This window comes from Lagopus muta, chromosome 3 (assembly GCF_023343835.1).
Source record: "Lagopus muta isolate bLagMut1 chromosome 3, bLagMut1 primary, whole genome shotgun sequence".
Taxonomy (NCBI): Eukaryota; Metazoa; Chordata; class Aves; order Galliformes; family Phasianidae; genus Lagopus; species Lagopus muta.
The window spans coordinates 45259134-45280320 of NC_064435.1; the positions used below are offsets into that span (position 1 = coordinate 45259134).

Genomic DNA, 21187 nt, shown 5'->3' on the forward strand with positions numbered 1-21187 from the left:
GGGGTGGGGGGTCTCCTCATCCATCCCCGGAGCGGCTCCGATTCGGGGAGCCCTCTGCAAAAGTTACCGCCGGGAGCCGCGCTGACAGCTTGGCCCGTTGTGCAGAGTGCGGAGCCGCACGCTTTTTTTTTTTTTTTTTTTTTTTTTTTTTTTTTTCCCTCCCCTTCTCCTCTTTCTCTTTTTATTTATTTATTTATTGATTTATAATTTATAATTTTTTTAATGAAAAGTTGTGGGTTTCCCCTCTCTTCCCTTCGCCCGGTCCCGGTGGGGGTGGGGCGGCCGAAGTTCCCGATGCGGGGCCGGAGTTGGGGCTGTGGAGGAATGTGGCGGCGGCTATCACGTGAAGCGGCCCCTCGCTCGCCCTCCGCGGAGGGGGGCATGTGCGAGTAGGAGTGGAGGGGGGGGTGTCGATAAATAAACGCGTACATCCATACATGCACTCTGGGGATGGGAGGGAGCGCGGCCCCTGGGCGAGCGGGAGGAGGGGGACCCGCAGGAGGACAAAGGGCGGCTTGTGAGGAGGCTGCGGCGTCCCGGCCCGGAGCCCCCCCGCTCCGCCTCCCCGCCCCGCGCGGCCTGGCCTCGCCGCCGCCCCTCCACCCGCCCGCGGCTCCCCCTGAGGAGCGGCCGCCCCCCGAGGAGCCGCCGGCCCGGGTGCCCGCGCGGGGAAGGCGGCAGCGGCGACGGGGAGGGTGGCTGTCACCTCCCATCACCGTCTCTCTCTCTCTCCCTGGATGCGCGCCTTCCTTCGGGTCGCGGCAGTGGAGTTGAATAAAGCCTGAGTTGCGTCAGGTCAGCAACGCGAATAAGTTGGCCGCTTTGCGGGTGGGGGGGGGAAGAGACGGGAGGCTGCCGGGGGCAACTTCTGGAGGCTCGGGCTGCGTGCGTGCGCGTCGCGGGGCGCGGACCCTCCGCTGTCCCCGGGGGGCGGTGTGGGCCCGGTGCCGCCGCCGGGGAGCGGGACCGGGCAGCGCCGCGCCTCGCCTTGTCTCGTTCGTTTGGAACAACTCTTTCGAGGAGTTGCCCTCCTCAAGTCTTTCTGTTGACTTCGGTGAGCTTTAGAGCAGGCTTACTCTTTGAAAACCTTGGACGCGCTGCTTTACCTGCTGCTGGGGGAAGTTTGTGCAGTTCAGGGGTGCTTTTGTCTGGCATCTCGCGGGGAACAAACGAGCTGCTGTGCCCTCGCCTCGTAACAGCGATTCCACGGGGAAAGTTCTGCAGCCAGCGTACGTGTTTACATCCCGAGCTTCCCGGGGAGGATTTATTTACGTGCACCAAAGAGTTTGGAGCCGGCCGAAGGGAGGCCGGTTGGCCTTGTGTGCAAAAAGGTGCTGGGAAGCTTTAACCGAAGGGTAGCTCCAGACCTCCAGGTATTTCAGAGCAAATAACAGACGTGCAGAATTGATGGGCAGATGGAGAAAATTGTTCTCCTGACAGACATGCTTCACTAGTGCTTATTTGCTAGGTGTGCTCCAGAAAGAAGGTCTGTGAAACATACCTTCCTGCGAGCATCCTGCTTAAATAAAGCCAAAGATGCAGCTTCCATTTTATGTGGAGGTATGGACTTTGCCTTCCCTATGCACCGGTAGCTTAAGAGTCCCTGACATGAGAAAACAGCAACATCGCGTGGTTCAGCTGGAGTAGCTTGCGTTGCTGACAATAAACTCCTGTCTGAAGGAAACCTCCTGATGTTCAGGACAGAGATGCTGCAGATTTCTCCACAGTATCTTATTTACTGTTTTTCAACTAAAAGGAGGCAGTAAATCAATCATCATCTGTAATTATTGCTGCTGTAATTACCTTTGGGGAGTAGGTTATCGTTCCTGGTGGCCTTTGTTCAGATATCTTTTTCATTTTCTCCGTGTTATTTTTCTTGAATCGTGTCCATTTGTGAGTAGATTACCAGCACTCTGAAAGCAGCCTGATGGCAAGATTTCTGCAGGGCTGATAACGTGCTTCATCTCAGGAGTTTAAAGATGCTTCTGTAGACACGGCATTTAAATTCATTGATAAGAGCCTGCCCATCAGTTATTACATCTTCATCTGTAGTGAACAAACAAAAGCTGTAAGTAATGTTGCAAGGAGAATTACAACTCAGGATTTATTTAAATCCCCCATTTCTGAAGTATTACTGATGTAGTCAGGAAAAAATATAGTTCTATAGTACAAAAATAAACAGTATTTTAAATTGCTTCTCTGAAAAATTCTTCTTTGACTGCATGTAAATTAGTTATTTAAACTTATGAGTGCTGCTTCACATCTAAATAAAATATAGAGTTACACATTGCATTTCCAATTTGTCATGTACTTAGCAATCCGTTCTGGGGGGAGGATAGAAGAGGTATTTTTGATACGTCTGTCACTTTTGATAACTTAATTTGAAACTTATATCTTAGGGGAATAGTGATACAAGGCAGGTAAATACATTAAAACAAAATGACAATTGAGTTTTTATATTGAGTGCGTTAAACTAATGTTCATCTGAAATGGTGGGTGTTAAGAACTTGCTAATGACTAAATTTCTTCTATTTTTTGAAAATATTCTTCTGAATTACCCTGGTTTCTGTTTACGTTTCTATCCTTTCCTATTTCTTTTTTTTTTTTTCTCCCTCTCTTTTTTTTTTTTCTTTCTCTCTTCTGGTTTGTTGCCAACTCTGTCTGTCCCCCAGCACCTACTGATGTGCACCTCTCAGAAAAAAAGGCATGGCAAACATTTAGGCAAACCCTGTCCAATGTAAAAGTAATAAAAATATCTACCCAAGGAGATAGTAAGTACTTTCTCTAAAATATACTGTCTTTTACAGATATACTACAGGGTTGCAGCAGAAATGATTGAAAAAAGAGATGATTTAACTTTCTGAAAAATGGTGATTTGAATATCTTATATGATTCTAGGAAGGAGGAATAAAAGTTCAACTGCCAGGTTCTTTTAGGCAGAAGAAGGGTCAGTTGCATAAAACTCAGAAGTCTTAACCTATGTCTTATTTTACTGATTAATTTATCACTTTTCCTTGCCTACTGTTTTTTGTTTTTTTTTTAACGTATTAGGTATCATTGACCTGATGAAAAGCAGCTAATGCATACATTTGGTGGGGGAGGGAGGGTAGCAGGAAGCGAAGCAGGTGGGGAAAGGTAAGTCAGAGATACGATACTCTTCTGAAAGCCTCCAAAAGAGCCCCTGTGCAGGGTGCTGAAGAAGGGCGATTGGCATGTCTCCTTAACATTGTTATCTCCTAAGGACAGCAGCATCTCCTAAAGAACACCATGCTGGAGACCCCTGGGCTGAGAAAGCAAATGAGGAGGGAAGAGCAGCTCGCTTTTATCTTGTTTAACTTGGCTACCTGAATGTTAAACCTTTTTTCTGACTTGGCATGCTTTATAGATATCACACTTAGGTTACTGACCACTCTGCTTGCGCCCTTTGGCTTTACGGGGTTTTAATTTCAGGAGGGCTTGAGGTTTTTGTTTTGCCCTTACTGAGGGCTTTTGGTGTGAAACTTCCTGTTTAGAAATGAATTCAAGTTACAAAAATAGTTACTTTAAAAAAAAAAGAAAGGAGGTATTCTTTACGCAAACCTGAATGAAAACGTAGGCCTACTAAATTTTAAATTCAGGTTTCTCTAAGCTAAAATCAGGTAATACTCAGTGCTGAAGTCACCCATAAAGGTTGCTGAAATTGTAGGTGTTAGATAAGCCGTCACAAGGAAACTACAACATCCCCGCAGATTAAATAAAAGCACTGATCTTTGAAAGGGATTTCTTCCCCTTTTTAAAAAATGAAGTTATTCCTTCAAAGTCTATTTTTCTCCCTATAATTTTGTATCCCACACGTGACTGCAGGAATGAAATTAGTGAGTGTTAGTTCCTAGAAAGATGAGAAGGAAAAGAATTATCTGCTGTATTTTACCAATCAGTGCCCTTCTTAAAGAAATCTTGTGTCTTGAAATATTTTGGCAAGCCCAGAGTGCCTCTCTATGATGTTCCTTCTCTTTAAGCAAACCTAAGTCCTCTTTCTATCCCGGCTGAATTTACAGCTGTGCCTCAATTGATGCAGAGTGTTGGAGGGCTGAGTAAATGTGGCTGTGTTTTAATGTGACTTGTTTTCTAATCGTAAGTTCAAAGCTAAAGGATGTTTCCCATGCAGAGGTGTGAGGGTGTGTTGTAGTGCTGTGTGGGGGAGTGGTAGTGGACCAAAACAGAAATCTTAATAGGGACAACAGTTTAGAGAGAATTTGACATTTGGATCCCCTTCAGACCGTAGCCTTTACATTTCTATGTCTCTGTCAACTATTTGAATATTTACCCTCAGCCCCAACCAGCTTCTAAATTACATGGACTAGACTCTGAAGTCATTAGATTGTCTGCTGATTAGACTATAATCAATCCAGCATAAACAAAACCAGCAATTAGTATTGGCACGATTTCTCTGAACTTGACTTACTGTTCCAGTGTTGCCGGTCCAAAGAACTTCTGAACAGGCTGATTTCAGGGACTCTGTTATTTTGCCCTCATCATTTCATAGGGAGGGAACAAGAAATTCGTGAAATTCCATTTGGCCCGAAAAGCAGAAACATCTGTTTGATGCATGAGTGGGTTGCTGGCTTGTATTTGGCCGTCCAAAAAAGGGCAAAAATTAAGATATTGAACATAAAAGAGTACTTGAAAAAGCAAATTACTGAGAGGATTTAAGATTAGAATCTTTGTATAATGCGGGCTATTTATAGTGTTCTCCTTAGACTTGACGATGCTTCTTCATGTATTAATAAAAAAACAACAATAAAACAACAAAACCATTGCTAACCTGTAGTAATTTTCATTGAATTTAGCCACGCATAGTGCTACTGACTGCCTCAATTAGCTTTAGAATTGGAGCAATGTTACCCCGTCGTATTTGGGGCCAGCATGAGTTTTATGGCCATCACCATCTACTCAGGAACAGGTACCATCAGGTGTGACCATCTGAACAGCTACTTGTACAACTCACTTCCACAAAAGTGAAAACTTGTGACAGACACGTTCAGAGACAGAAAAACTGTGTGTTTGGTTCGGCTTGATGTTGTTTTCCCCAGCTGCTGCTAACTTGGTTAAGAAGGGAGCTGTCAGGATGGAGGCACTTTTCTAATGTGAGTGGGGTAACGCTATGCGCCATGAGCTAAGATGTCTGGAAAGGCTTTCTTCTGCTCTGTCATTCCTTCAGTCTAATTTACAGTGGGTTTAATAGCTCTTAATTTCTTTCTCCTGAAACAGGAGATTCAGTATGTTGAGACTCATGCATTTTGAAAGAGAAAAAGAAAAAAAAAAAAAGCCTTTTGAATACTTGTAAATGAGGAAAGGATCTAGAAGAACTGTTAACGTTTTACATAGACCACATGGATTTGTGGCTTTATCTTCATAAAACATTTTAAATAAGGTAGATGGAGTTGTGTTTCTGTTTTTAGATTGATGAAAATATAGTACAAATGCTGATACCTCAAGACAGACCTCTCGGCATCTTTTCCCAGATGTGTTTTAAGGTTTCCATTGATTCCTGTAGAGCTACTTGAGGTCAAAATCAGTCCTGGTAGGGAAAACACTCTATTTCCCTTAAATCAGAGACCTGACATGTATGTGTGCGTATGTAAATGTTATCTTTCTCAGAAGGGACAACAAACAAATCAAAGATTTTGGCCTCCTTTATTTGATGCTGTGAAAAAGTAGATGTCTGTTTTCAAATATATTTTGCAGCACTGTTAGTAGAAAAGCATTCCGCTTTCTCAGTTGTTCTCTTCTGGAAAAGTCGGATAGCACATGTGAAGATTTTAAATGCTTTTAAATCAAAATGCAATTCTTGGCAAAGGATTCTGACCAAAAAAAAAAAAAAAAAAGGCACATAAAGAGGTGGCGAGGTTTGTTTTTGTTTTAACTTTTAGGCAACTTGGGTTCTATTTCACCTCAAGTATGAGCAATTATGCTAGTTTAGCAATTATTAGAGATGAAAGAAATTCTGTTAGATACAACTTCCCTAAACTTCAGTAGCTTCGGTTTTATCTAGGATAATGATCAGGGAATACTTAGCCATATGCCTAGGGACTGCACTATAGCAAAAAAAGATAGGGCTGATCTTGGGGGTATCTTTATTACAACATGTTATAATTAACGTTTTAATTCAACCCTCCTGCTTTCCAAGAAATCTACTTTATGCTCTTCTGTCCTGTATGTGCTTCTGCAAGTCTGCACAAAATCCCCTTCTTCCAGTGCAAAGATTTAAAACCAGGACCACTGTCCCCCCAGATTGACATTAGCCATTAACATTGTTGACACTTCCTTGTTTTGTTTTTTTTTGTTTGTTTGCTTGTTTTTTTTCTTTTGCCTTCAAAGTCCATTAGTTTAAAAAATTTTTATTTTCCCTCTATAGTGCGTTATTATTGAAGAAAGAATGCAGGAGATTTTTTCCCTCCTTTTTTTTATGATTTAGTCTAGGTTGTCCTTCTGTTGTGCATGCATGTGAGCCTTTTGGCTTTTCCTCTATCTGAATTGATGCTGCACAAGTTTTTTTGTTGTTTTTTTTTGTGCAGTTGAATCTGTGTAATGTGTACTTGAAAGGGCTGTAGGATTGTTGCTCACTGATCCAGCACTATCAATGCCCAGTGGAATTTTAGATTTTTTGGGGTGGATGTGTTTTCCTTGGTGTTATTTTCTTCCTCTTTTTTCTTATCATGGGAGCAAGGCAGAGAGGTGCTTTTTGAGTGTTTCATCTGATACTTTCACTTTTAAATGCAGGCACAGTTAGGTGAAATTGTTCTTTTTAAGGTTAGAGTTTTTATTCCTCTGAGCATTTTTTCTTAAGTCATTTGATAAGTCTGTTGATGTAGTCACCCCCCTGCCCCTGCTGCCTTCTTTTCTGGTTTGACAAGTGCTTATTATGATTCTTTAAAAGTGAAGGATCTGTAACTACCATACTCTTCTTACAAATTTGAAAATGCCAGTCACAAGTTAAACAGCCCCTAGGCTGAAGCACAATGCCATTTTGCCCTAAGACATGTGGTCAGGATGCTGCTACCAAGAGAAGCAGTGCTTCTCTCTTCCCAACCCCATTTTTAGAGGGGTGATAAAACACAATAGGTTTTTTGTTTTTCCTGTGCTACGTGAAATCCAAAATCTCTCCTAAGTTCTTGTGCAAACTCTCAGTGTTCTGCGTGAGTGTGGAAAAGGTAGAGCACTTTTCAATGTAAATGTCTTGGTTAACTTCACAGTAAATGGATTTTGAAAACAACCTCTGAAAGGTATGACCTTACTAATATTAGCTTATATTTTGCCAGGAAAATATGTATCAGGTGATGAAATCTCAGATAATTGAATTTTGGATTTTTATTTTTTGTTCGCTCCTTTTGGTAGCCTATCTAGTTCAGCTTCCATTACTGACTCCTTAACTTCTTGAAAGGAACTTTAAAAACAAAAAGCTGTGCTACCTGCTGTGTTGCTGGACCTTATGATGTGATGTAGTGAGTCATTGTCCTTGGGAAGACCAGGCTGCGCTTTGATCAACAAAACTTTCTCTGGCACTGAGTTGTGATGACTGTCTGGAAAAGAAAACAGCCAAGTGAATTCCTAAACTTGACAGTGGCAGTAGGAAGGGGGTGGGGAGATGGGGAAGTTAATTATTTTCCACCTCCAAAGAATACAATTGCAAGGAAGGAACTTTCTGATTCACGGGTTCCAGGACAACAGGATGTCAAGATCCATGCTGATGTAACATTTTTGCTCTGAAGATGGGAGGAGGAAACAGATTGCCATTGGTCTATGAGTGTGACTGCTGAAAAAGGGTTGGATGTAATGATTTCTGTAGGACTAGGTTGTAGGATAAGATTCACTTTGCCCTTTTTCAAATGAATCTGATGAGTAGAGGACTCACCAGGTAGAAACATAAATCAACAAAGAAAGCTCTGAAGGACAGACCCAAACATAGGGCTTGGGTGCTGCAGTACTTGGTTTTCATGTGACTGGTTGCCTAGTGGCATTAGCACCTTGCATCAGGTACTTAGATTCTTTGTACAATTCTTAGGCAGGTTAGGAGCTTATGAATGTTGGTGAGTAGGAAATGCATTGTGCAGACAGCATGAAGTACGCAGAAAGAATAGTGTATCTTACCTCCTCTCATCCTAGATGTGGATACATTAGCACCTGTGACTACCTTGTCATCAGCAGTCACTGCTCTGGCCCTGCTGTTGGAGACTGGGAACAGGTTGTTCTTTTTCTCCCAGAACAGAATGAACTGGGGAGCTGTGCTTCTGCTCTTCCTTTCCCCCTGACTGAGGAGTTATTTACTCTGCTAGAATGTGAGAGATGGGGGTTCTGTTCTGTGCTTTGGCTGGGGGTGTTTGAATCTGCTGTCTCCCAGGGAGTATATCAGTCATTATGCAGCAAAGTGTGGCCCTTCTTGCCAGTGACATTCCCCTCCTCAAAAGTGTAATTGAATAATTGTTGAAGAAAAGGGGTAAGAAGGAGTGCTCACACACATCTGATGGTTTGAGTACCCACATAGAAAGAAGAGACCTAGGTCCTGGTCTGCCAACTACTTACTGTAGTATTTTTTCTAATGAGTTATTTCAGAGAAATTAGAACTGGAATCCAGGTGTCCTGTTTCCCAGGTGAGTGCCCTGACCACAAGGATGTAGTATCACGCTAATTCTCCTTCATTTTTGTTCAGTGAATATTGTAGATGAGGTACAACAGCTTCAGTAGCAATGAATGAGCACACAACAAGTCTGAGGGTAAGTGGTTTTTGTTCTAGGAAGCTCATGACAAGAATTTAAATCCTTATGGTAAAGAAGAAAGTTGAGCATGTGCCACCCACATCCTGGCTGAGTGATCTAAACAGTGGGTGTGGGCAAGAGGGGGAAAGGAAGAGATACTGAAACTCACATGTTTTCTGCTAGCATCTTGTAGCGACCAAGCAAGCTCTCAAAAAAACCCTGTAAGAATGCATCCACGTCCAAGGAAAGTGGGACTTGATATTTTACAAGCCAGCTGTGGTGGGGCTTTGGTTTAATTTCAGCACTGAGCTGCACAGTGCTGAGAAAGCCCGGATGATAAAAAACCGTTGGTACTGCCTGACCTGAGTGGTGACTGAGCAGACCTTGTGGCAATTTAGATGCAGGGTCCCCTCACTAGTTTTTTGGGCTTCTAAGCCCATTTGTGGAATATGGACTGAAGTGGTGACCTAGATGCTAGAAAGTCATCTGTAACAGAGCTGAAATTTTGAAGGATTAAAAACAAGTCTACAAAATCATGGTTCAAAACAGATTCATATCTCTGGTAAATCAGGGATAATCTAAATTGAAAGGGGTGTGTTTTGACTCAATATGTGACATTACAAAGTGGATTCAAAGCAAAAAGCTGTCTTTTTCTTTGATGTTATTAGAATGGTGTCACATGGTCCCAACTCCTCAGACCAAGTTCCTCATTTTCAGATGTTGTTGCCAACTGCAGTAACCTTGATTGTAGGTCCTCATATTCCTTCCTTCGATCTTCTGTTTTCAGACTTGTGTAATGTTGACTAAACTGGAGTTCTGCAATCTATGCACCGGTTTGATTCAGATTGCTCTTTCTTGTGGAGCTTAGGCATCTGCAGACAGTTTAATGAATTTCCTGTTTTCTAAGCACAGTTGAAAATGCAGGGCCATAGAAACAGTGCAAATTCTTAATTATGTCCCTTTGAGAGAGGAGAGTAAGAAAGCTTAAGTGATACGTAACTTCAGTGTACAGAAAGAAAATGCTCTTGCAGTGTTCCTATTAAGTACTGGGTTTGGTAACTGAAGTTTATCTTAGTGCCTTTCCTCAAAGGGACTGGTTGTCCACAGTCACTTTACCAGAAATGAAGGTGGAGTGCTCAGTTTAAAACAGACAGGACAGCTGAACATCCTTACCCTAGAACTAAGTTTTGAGTTGCAGAGACTCCCTCTTGCTTTGTTTTGTTTGCTTTCATCGTTGTCCCAGATTTGCCTTGGATGTCCATAATTGTCTGTTACACTGCACAGTACAAAGTCTTAGGGGTATCTGGAATTTACTGGTGGTTTTTAAAATCTTTAAGACTCTTTGGAGAATAGTATCTTGGAAAAGGTAACATACTATTTAAAGTTTACCTTAAGTAACAAAAATATGAATATATGTAGGCGTAGCCTAAGTTTTCTGCAAGATATCTAGGGAAGCAAAATTAGCAGTCTGTGCAGGATTAATCCTTCCCATCTCTGTCTAGAAAAAGATATCCTCTGTCCCCAGCTTTTGGTAGGATTCTCCTTCTGCTTCAGGAAGGAGTGCCTTCTGTCTAATCTGACCACAGTGTGTAAAACTCGGTGTCCTCAGCTGTCACATTTGGATACTGTCAGTGTGGAGATCAAGGGTGCAAAGACTATCCAAAGGATTTCTTAAGAATAGTTTCTTTCCAATTAAGTTTATCATTTTTATGCTTGTGTGCTGCCTAGGAAAATATTTTAGCAGAACAGTGATATTTTCCAGCCATTCCTGTCCAATTGGGAACTCCTAATTTAGTCTTTATACAAGAACGACATAGGGAGGAAGAAGAAAAAAGCAGGAAAGGAGAGGAAAAAAAAGCTGGAGGTTGAGATGGGCTAGAGAGAAGGTGCAAGAAGAATCCTTCCTGTAACAGGAATCTCTTGGAGAAAGAAAGTAATTTCTTAATATTAAGAGGACTTTGTTACATTGCAGGGATGGTGGGGAGAAGTGAAAAAGGGGTGTCATAACAAGAAGGAAAACAAATCAGAAACGTTCATGTATGTGATTAACAGGATTGATGTACAACTGTGGCCATGCGCACTGAGCTAATTTTCAGTAGAGTTCTGGAATGCAGATATTTGAAATGTTAATATGCAAATGTCTCTTTTTTTCTCTCCCTAGCTCTTCTCACACTGTGCACATGGGGTACGTGCACACATAGGAGCTAAAATAGCGATTGAGTTGCTGGGCGGTAGCTGGTAAATGTGTGCTGACACTGGCTATTGCTGCTCACTACTTTCTTGGTAGTTCTGAAGTTTTTTGAATGCTGGTTTTCTTTACAGAACATTTTGAAGCAGTCTGAGATGATTGTAAACTTCCAGGGTTCATTCTCTGAATTGCTGCATAGTGGTGGTGTGAGTGTGAGCTGACGTGCTGGCAGGATGAGTTGAAAGGCTGAGCCTTAAAGCAGCAGTGCCCAGGGAGGACAGAAGGCAGAGCAAGGTGTAGCCTGAGCAGGTGATATGTTGGCATCTGATCTGGCATTAATGCTACTCTTTAGCTGCCTTAATTTCAGTTTGTATTTTGATCAAACCCTTAAGGAGTTCTTTTTCTACAGCACGTTACTGCGAAGTGTGAAACATCTTCAAAAGCTATTGAATTTAATAGAGTCAGAGGATGCTCAGCACCTCCTGTAACTGACTCTTAAATTTGCCTTCTGTCTATGTGATTAATCTATTTAATCATTTTTAATATCCACCTGGACACGGCATGAATGTCCTCTTCTTTTTTTTTTTTTTTTAATGTATGGAGGAAAGAGAAGAAAAGAGTGATACTTCCAGGAATTACAGTAATTTGTAGGTAGTGAAATAACAGTACACAGGCTTTATTTCTGTTCTGTCTGGGTAACTCAGTAAATTGTGTATTGATTATGCTAATACAGCTGGTGTCTCTATTACTTGTCTGCAGATATTATTCAAACATGTAGATAGAAGTGGCACTTGGCAAAGTTTCTGTCCTAGAAAAAGGCTTTTGTGCAGAATGGCTTTAAATTGAGTTACTGGTCGTATGCTAATGGCAATGTATGGATCAGGTATTGAATTATAGGAAATGCTAAGTGCAAGTTAAAAATATATATTCCAAACTTCTTTTCTCTGGCAGTTTTGGTTGCTATATTAGGTTTATTTTCACATCTCTCAAGGAATGTGTTTTAGGAAGGATAAAATCAATAGCGGTCTGTTTTTATGGTTTATTTTGGAATATGTGGCTTCTCCTGCTTTGTTTGACAAAGAGGCTCAGATATTCAGGGCAGGTTTTTTTTTGCTTTGCTTTTTTTTTTTTCTTTTTTAAATTTATTAACCCACCTAGACTAGAAGAAAATAGGCTTTTTTTCAATTATCTTTTGCTTTTATTTCATTATGGTTTGTAATAGCACTGAAGCTATAAATCTTAGCCAGGGTTCTCCAAAAGGCTTCCCTTTCAGTGAAAATGTCCCTTTTCACATTTCTAATTTTATCCATTTCTTTGCCATACAAGATTTTTCCCAGGCATCAACCAGAAATGACTTGTGCTCTTCCTTAGAGTGCTGAAGCTACAGATTAACTCTTCAGAGAGGGTTAGGCAGTGGAATGTGAGTGAGGTTCTACAAACTAGAAAAGCTGGGTATATTTTGTACTAATTGATGGGCAAACTATTTGTCCTGTGAAGAAACTGTAAGGAGAAGGGATGAAATCCTCCCTGATCATCTGGTGTTGCTGTGGAGCAGTCAGGAGATTAACTCCATTTTTAGGACCACTATATGAATATCCCCTGAGGTTTTCCTCCCAGAACTGTCTTCGATAGTACTACTTACATATATATTTACTTCAAAAGGTGGAATTGGTCTCAGTATGGATGTTCCCTAGCACAAGCATGAGAGATGCTCTGAGGTGAAGCACAGTTTGCCTTGGGCACCGGCTGTACCAGGCAGAAGTGTCCTAACCTTTCACATCAATGCAGCTTCTGTTTAGAGATGCATATTTGCAAGGAAATTTTAGAAACTGGTATCTGTCCAAGCCACATGCTTTTATAATAGGAGATGGAGTTGACATGCTGGAATTCTATTTTCCTCTGTTGAGACAAACAAAAAAAGAAATCAGCAACCAACTCACTCTCAAGAAATGTGATGTCACAGTTGTGTTGATCTGGGCTTTTTAGAAATTTTAGTATTTGGGTTTCTTGGTTGTTTTGTTTTTCAGAAGCTGCACTGGGAAGATATGTGGTAGGGATTTGATGTTTTAAGAGATAAGTCAATCAAAAAGAATTTCAACGGCTAACAAAATAAGTGACCTGTGGTCACAAATGCATAATTGTACAGGCAAGGAATATTGCTGCTTTCACGACAACATTATTTCAAGTGCATCTGGAAGAGCTACTAAGCAGTAGCATCACTTACTCAGGGTCTGGATTCATAAGCTATTGTTCTGGTTTCCTGAGGCCTCTCCTTTTAGTGGTATTCTATCATGTTGTTATCTAGAGTTTATCTTTTCTTATGCCAAGATGTGCTAAATGCTGTGCTGAAGATGGCACCCCTATGCACAATTACAGTCCTAGATTATCACTAATTTTGACGTTTGAATTAATAACAGTGCATACATGCTACTGTTTTATTTTCATATAATGCTTGTGGTTTGTTTGTTATGTTTTGTTTTTAGTTACATTTCATGCTAGTGTTAGAGAAAGATTTTTGCTTAGCAGAGTTCATAGTGTATCACTGTGTAAATTTTGCTTAAAGTTACCTTTTTCTCCTGAAGAAAATTGTTTACTTCAGGCATCGTAACATCCCCTAAACATGAAGATCACAGGTAGGTGAGTTTAGCAGCGGTCAGTGGCTGAAATAGTACTGAACATTTCAGAATCTAGTTGCGGAGGGGTATAAATCAGGGGCACTTTGCTGCTGCCAGCTGAAGGTTTCCTGCTGCAGCATACCCAGATCTGGAAGAATGGCCTTGGTTAAAGCAAAGGCTATTGAGGTGCCCTTTTGTAGATGAGTTGTGTTAATGGTGAGGTTTCCCTTATTCTGTGGATTTTGTGGGGTAGCTTTTTAAATTTTAAATGAGGTTTAATGTGCCTGACAGTTGAATATTAGCAAGTCTTTTTGCCATGGCTGCTGTGACCTATGTGGTTCTTTTGGGATTCAAATTTCTTTAGGAAGATTGAACAACTTAGAAAGATGCTAACCACTACATTGCTTGTTCTGATGCTTGTTTCCCTTTTTTAGTGTGGTAAAGACATAGCAGACAACCTCTGTTGAAAGCAAACCTCATCATCACTCTGAATTTTCAGATCTCATAATAGTGGGGAAGTTTTATAGAATCATAGAATGGCCTGGGTTGAAAAGGACCCCAAAGATCATCTAGTTTCATGATCTCTAACCAGTTGATTTCATAAGGCATACAGTGGCATAGTTTTGTACAATAGAAGTGGTCATGGGAACAATTTGTTAGGCAGCATCCACATTTGTTTTATTTCCATTTTAAGATCTAACCGTATTGGTGCAGCTGTGAGCCAAACATGTGTCAGCATGCACCCTTCCTGCAGCCAGTGAGGGTCTAGTGCTGTTGGGAGAATTCAGTACATAAAAATCGAAAGGACCAACTCTTGTATTTTGGTTTGCCAACATTTAAGTGGAGATCCACTTTAAATAAGCAGAGCTTGTTTACTTCTGGGCAAGCGGTGCTTGGGTTTGAAGTTTCCCACTTGAGTCAGTTCTTCAGAAGTTCGTGTTTGGGCACCACCTCAGTCCCTTCTGGAGACTTGAAAATGGTAGAGCTCCTAAATGACGTTTTTGGGCTGAGTTCAGAGTTGAGATGTGTTGTGGCACTGGATTTCACTGATAGCTAACAGCTATGCCTGGCACCCGAGCTGCGGCTGATCAGTAGGTACTCATAGCCTCAATGGGTTTCCTCTTGGGGCATGGAATGCAGTTCTTGAGATCGTTTTTTTGGGTGTAAATCCAAGCTTGTGGTGGGCATGATTAGGGGCAGGCAGGACTACTGCTTCACGGGTTTTGCTGGGGGCTTTGAGGGCATCGCAAAAGGTTGTGGGTGTTTATTTTTCTTAACTGTACACTAGTTGTATTCATTATTTTTCTTCCTGTATAAATAAACCTTACTGATCCGTGCTGCCTTAGTGACAAATCTCTGTTTAGCTTAGCTTTTATTTGACCACGTGTCCCTTGAAGCTCTCCTTTTCCTGAGTTGCTCCCCTTGCTCCTTTTGTCTGACCAGTTTCCTTCGCCTTTGGTGGCTGCTGGGTGACTGCTTTTGCATGACAAAGAGAAACATGCTGCGTTGTTGCGGCCCAAGTTGTGGTGGTTTTGTGGCTGCAAAACGCAAGCTCAAGTGAAAGTCAGCTCGTCAATTCTTATTTTGTCAAGTATTTTGCATACTCTGGGGCTTGGGGAAACTTTATCAGGTCTCTGTTGATGTGAGAGGAGCGTGCATACTAGCCACAACTCCGGGGCAGAGAGAGAGCTTGTTTAGAGTCCTTCATGATATTGAACTGGACTCTTTCTTATGTATTTTGAGTTTCTGGTATCCTAAGAGTGTCCTCATGAAAACTGGTGTTTTTTTCTAGAAACCCAGATTCTAGAAACAACCAATTGTATGAAGCCTTGGGGTTGGCGGAGGAGGAAAAGAGGTACTTGTGGAGTGTGTATGCATATTTCTTCTTTTGAATATGTGCTTAGATTTAAATGTCTTGCACTCTGTTATCCCAGGGACCGGGAAAAGGTCTCCAAAGCTTTGGATTTTAACTCAGTTGCATGATTATTTGTTGAGGCCTGAATTCTTGAAAGTGGAAATGCTGTAGAAGTGCAATCTTTCCCCTTTCAGCTTTTTCCCCTGTGGAGGGAGAAAGAATTCTTTTCTCTCTGCTGCTCCCTAACTCAAAGACCTCAGTCTGCTGGAGAATAAAAGGGAAACGGTTCTGCCTTCCCTTGCTTTGACTTTGGAGAGTCAATCTTACTTAGGCATCATATCAGAGCATACCAGAACAGCTCTCTAATTTTTTCAAAATAGCAGCAGAATGGCTCTTGTTAGGTTCACTTTGGCCCAACAAGTTCTGAATAGTGAATCTGACAAGAATTGTATTGTTTTTAGTTCTACTGCTCTGGAAAGCTGTGAGCCAAGGGAAAGATGCTGGCATGGTGTATACAGTAAAACAGCATGGGGTTAGTTCTCCTTTGCAAGGCTGTCTGCACTGCTGAGATGCTTGCTACTGAATATAGGATTATTATTATTTTTTAAAAAGCTTATGTATGAATTAGTGCACACCTCTCCCGTCTGCCAGGAGCAGGCTTTCTCTTATCCGTGCCGAATGAGTGAGGAGAATCTTAAAGCCCAGAATTATTCCCTCATTTGCTTCCATAATCAAATACAGCAGAGAGCACTGAAGACATCCTAGTGGAAATTCGTTTCCTTTTTTTAAGGCATGAAACCTATTTGGTCACTCTGCTCTCCAACATGTAGCTTCCCTATAGCAGCGTATTCTGTGTGCACTTTGCAGTGGTCCTGTATCAGCTTTTCTTGGCTGTGTTGTACAAGCATCGCTGGCTTTCAAAACTGAAGCTGGTGTAAAGGTGCTTGAAACCCTTCAGCTATCTGGCTAACATGTTTTGTTTTGTTTTGTTTTTGTTTTGTTCACCTTTTTTCTGACAGTAGAAGAAAATGAAACAGAGGACCTGCAGGCAGGTGTGGGACACACAGCCGCACAGACTGGTAATGCCGAATTCCTTCATTAGTGTTTGATTACTGTTTGACAACAGTGTGAGGAATTTTTGTATCGCGGTGATTTTGCAGAGCCTGTATTCCTCTTCCTTGGTTTGAACCTAGAATTTATTTTAGGAGCTTGCAATGGAAAATGGTATTTCTCTCCTCCTCGTTTTTCAGTTCCTAAGAATTAAAAATTCTTTTTCTGGTAGCTCAATGATGATGATGAGATGCTTCAGAAGATCCAGCATGGTTTTCTTTTTGTTGCTGCCAGAAATAATCCTCTTCTGCAGCCCCCACATAAACGCCCACCCAGTGCCATTTCAGATGAACTTGAATATTCATTCAAAACTATTTTCGTGTTTGTAAAATATGTGGATAAGAGCCATTTCCTTTCTTTTATTTATTTGTATAATTTCTTACCAGTTAGGTAAGACCAGGTACCAGATCCCTGGATCCTTTGTTTGAAGTCCTATTGAAGAAGGGTGGACAAAACTGCTGTTTGAGTCAGGATCATGGGGAAATGTTTCATTAATAATTGTGGAGAAATAGTTGTTAATTCTCTGTAACAATGAGGACTCTTTAATTTTCTAAATTTCATTTGATTCTGAGAATTCAAAGAGAACATGGTATTCAAGCAGTCTTTGGTACTGGTTTACAGAAGTTAATCTGAAGAGCAGGAGTGCCTCTTCTGAGCAGTCTCATTCATTCAGGTGAGGTCACCTTTTGGAGCAAGGGATGTTCAAAGATCAAAGATGATCAGAGGGCTGGAGCACCTCCCCTACGAAGACAGAATGAGGGAGTTGGGCTTGTTCAGCCTGGAGAAAAGAAGGCTGCAGGAGGACCTCATTGCAGCATTTCAGTACCTAAAGGGAGCCTACAAACAGGAGGGAAATCAACTCTTTACAAGGGTAGATAATAGCAGGACAAGGGGAAATGGTTTTAAGTTAAAGGAGGGAAGATTTAGGTTGGATGTCAGGGGGAAGTTCTTTACAGAGAGAGTGGTGAGGTGCTGGAACAGCTGCCCAGAGAGGTTGTGGATGCCCCGTTCTTGGAAGGCCAGATTGGATGGGGCCCTGGGCAGCCTGGTCTGGTATTAAATGTGGAAGTTGGTGGCCCCGCATACGGCAGGGGGTTGGAGATGCATGATCCTTGAGGTCCCTTCCAACCCGGGCCATTCTGTGATTCTGCATGTTCCTAGAAGGCCACGGATCTCAGAGTAGGTACCTTGCTTGAGGACAGTCGAGATTATTGCTCACAGGAAGGTGAAGAATGCAGTTATTTTTGGTCAGCTGGGACACTTTGTATTTCCGTTGTGTTTGCATCCTGTGGGTTTTTGTTTTGTGCCTTTCCTAGGTTCTAGTAGCTGTCTGCAAAAAACACTTTGTTTAAAAAATGGGAGTTGTCTGCTTTGTTTTGAGGGGTAACATCTCAAATTCTTCTGAATGTACTTAATTCTCCACTTAGCTATGTGTAAACTTGGGTGGGGGGGGTTGGGAAATAAAAAGCATGCTTGTACTCCTACAAAGACACCGATTTGAAGAAATAGAGAACTGTGAAAGCGGAGATCAATATGACAAGGAATGGTTACTTTTCTGTGTTGTTTGTTTATTGGTTTTTTTTTTTTGCTTAACATAATTCTCAATGGTTACATTGTCTCACAAGTTATTTATTTCCCATCCTGTCCAGTGCTGTTCTCTGTCTGTTTCTAGGTGAGATTTAACATTCTGTTTTTCTCCGTAGCAAGAATGTAATGCCGATGTTAAAAACAAAACCCCTTCTGATAGAGCGAGCAGTACAGAAGGCCCACTTTGTATACGCACTGCCAGAAGTTTTTATAGTAATACTTTGTATCTACACTCTGGCTCTAACCATTAAATGTGCTTTTTATAGAGTACCAAGTTATAAATGTAGTGCAGCTACGGCATATTAATCTTACTGCAGAAATTTAATGAGGCAGTTGTTTTGCGATGGACACTATTGGGAGCAGAGAGCGACAGAGTTTTACTTTACCACTGAGCTGAAGAAATATTCCTTGCCTGGTAATAATTATAGCCACATGATCTTAGTTTTCCTTTCTTTTGCCAGCACTTTTCCATGCAGAAGTGGCTTGGAAGGAGGTCCACTGCAAGGCAGGGAAATGGGTTGGAAAGTGGGCTGTTTTCTCGGTAGCTTGACGTTTAGCTATGGATCCTCATAGCACAGGCAGAAGTATGTAAGATAAGTTTCAAGAATACAGTCAGTCTTTGCCAGTCCACCAAGATGGCTTTTAGATATTCATTACTTTTACTTGACTTTTATATGGGTTATAAAAAGTAAATGTGGTGAAACCTCATTTTTACATAGACAGAATAGAATTTCTGCTGGTTGGCCTGAAACCGCTCCCATACTTGAAATTAATTGAAGTCCATGGCTTTATTGCCTCCAACACTTCTAAGCCAATGTGATTTTTCATTTTCCCCCAAGTTGCAGTTTTATTAGACCAAGTTACAGCAATAACATCCCTTATGAGGAGGAGGAGGAAGGGATAGGGAGAACCACCTGCCAGGGAACACAGTAATGAGAAAATCATACTTCTTTTAATTTCCATTTATAAATAATGTTAACATAATCAGTAACAGAATACAACTGTTCCTTTTCTTCTTCTTCTTCTTTTTTTTTTTTTTTTTTTTTTTAAGTGCCTTAATAGGCTGAATTTTTTCTGTTCCAAAAATACAACCCTTCTTTCCGTACCAGATAATTTTGAATGATATCTGCAGATGGAGCTGGTGTGTGTATTGTTGCTGATGCGTGTTAAAAATTTTCAGTAGGTCTCTGAAATGGGAAAGGGAAGCCTCTGGAAATGACAGTGGTGTTTGCAGATATTGGGAAAGGTAATCCTATTGTCAAGCCAGTCTTTGTTGAGGGACTTGTCTGCAGTAGTTGGAGATATTGGGGAGAAAGAAATGTGAGGGATGACTGACACCCTAAAGTCCATGTGTGAACGTGAGCTTTAAACAGGAGGTTACACAGAAAGTACAGGTGACTGCACATTGCACTTCTAACATGCCTTTAATTCTAGAGTTTCAAAATAGGAGCAGAAGTAAGGCAGCTTATCCTCAGGTTAAGTAATCATTTAGGGTTAGAACAGCTCTTGATAGAAGCCATTTATTGTTGTAGCAAAAAAGAGTCCATTCACTAAGCATCTCTCTTTAAATACCACCTTCTTTCTGAGGTGACAACTTTTCATGGGAGCGAATCACGTTGGAAATGCATTCGTGGAGAGGAGCTGAGACTGCCAGAACTCGTTTCACAAAGCTGTCGCAGGCTAAACTTGAACCTACGTCCCAGAGGGTCCCACTTAAGTGTTGACCTAAAAACAAATGTGCCAGTTGGCTAGAGCATGTATTCTGAAGTCACAGCAGAAGGGAATAAGCTTGACTGACTTCTGTCCCTGTAGAGTTTATATCTGCAAATGCAGAAGGAGAAGCAAAACATTTATTAGACTTAAAATGATTCTAATTTTAATAACTGGTCTCTAAGTAGGAAGCTTTAAATGGATTGATTCTACAGGCTTTTGTGCACTAAAGGGTGCGTGTGCATACGTGTGTGTGTGTGTGCTGCTGAATTCCTGTAAAGTGCAAGTGCTTCTGAATAGTAAGTCTGGAGAATTCCCTCCCCTCCCTTTTCTTTCCTTCGGCATTGTACTTAAAGCAGAGTCAGACACTACCCTTATTTTAAAACAAACAGGTCTGTAAACTTTATGTGCAGCATTTAAATACTCATGTTAAAATTCAAACCCAGTGCCTACATTTCCCTGAGTGCTGTCAGTTTTATGAGATGAAACTTGGAGCTTGAGCTGAACAACTAATAGCATGCGATGTGCACATGCAGCCTTCCAACAAGTGCTTAATGATGTTGGGTCAGTTTGCAACAGTTAAGACAATTATTTCTTTTTCTGAGCTGCTAAGAACTCAGTGATGTTCTAAGGACTTTTTATTAAAGTTGCAAAATATCTTGGAAAACTAAGTGACAGTGTGCGTTATTTAGATTCATTTAGAGCATTTTAAAAATAACTACAATACCATCCAACCTGTGTGCTTGATTAGCTTTGATTTGTGGAAGTGCAGGCTGCTCCTTTACTTGGAAGCTGCTGCTCAAGTTGAATTTTTTTGCTTGCAAGAACCTTGTGAATGTCACACAAAGATTGTGCTCTGGCTGCGCAGCAAATATGTTTTTGCCTTCATAACGTGTTTTTTATTTTTTTAAATTAATCTGGTTTTCCTCTGTAACATAACTCCTTTAAAAATAAATTCCACCCTTTACCCCTGTCAAAGAAATTCCTCGGTTTTGATCACGAGCCACATAGCATGAGGAAGGCTTCCTGACATGGGCCTTTTCCAGTATGTGCCGTGGGTCTGTCTGCATCTGAACAGCTGAAGGCAGGGGTGCAGCAGCGTGACCTGAAGGATGTAGGCAGATGGGGAGAGCCCTGACCCTTGTGGGGGACATCAGAATGCCCACACTGCACACCGTACAGACTGGGGATGGCTGTGTCTGCATCCCTGCAGGGTGCTGGCAGAAGACTTTTAGAGTAGAATCCCCCTCCTCCTCCTCACCTTATCCCTGTTCTAATATGAATGTAGTGGTAGCACGTTATGGTTACTCTGTTCTCTTGTAACTGTGTGTGATCCTAAGCCGTTGGACCACTCACTGAAGTGGGTCCACAGCCACCATTGTGCTAT

At 41.5% G+C, this 21187-nt stretch overlaps 1 protein-coding gene across 9 annotated transcripts in view; it reads left to right on the forward strand.

Annotated features, from left to right (window-relative positions):
- The window catches only part of ZNF521 (zinc finger protein 521), a 231554-nt gene that overhangs the window by 1875 nt on the left and 208492 nt on the right, over window positions 1-21187 (forward strand). For 3 of the 9 annotated variants that reach the window (XM_048938674.1, XM_048938677.1, XM_048938681.1), the window contains exons 3-4: window positions 15331-15393; window positions 16413-16472. The exons of 3 other annotated variants lie outside the window; for them this stretch is intronic. In XM_048938674.1, coding sequence (XP_048794631.1) covers window positions 15331-15393; window positions 16413-16472 — 123 coding nt within the window. Of the gene's footprint in view, window positions 1-15330; window positions 15394-16412; window positions 16473-21187 lie in introns of those variants that run through there. 3 more of the 9 variants (XM_048938679.1, XM_048938676.1, XM_048938675.1) reach the window with 2 other exon arrangements.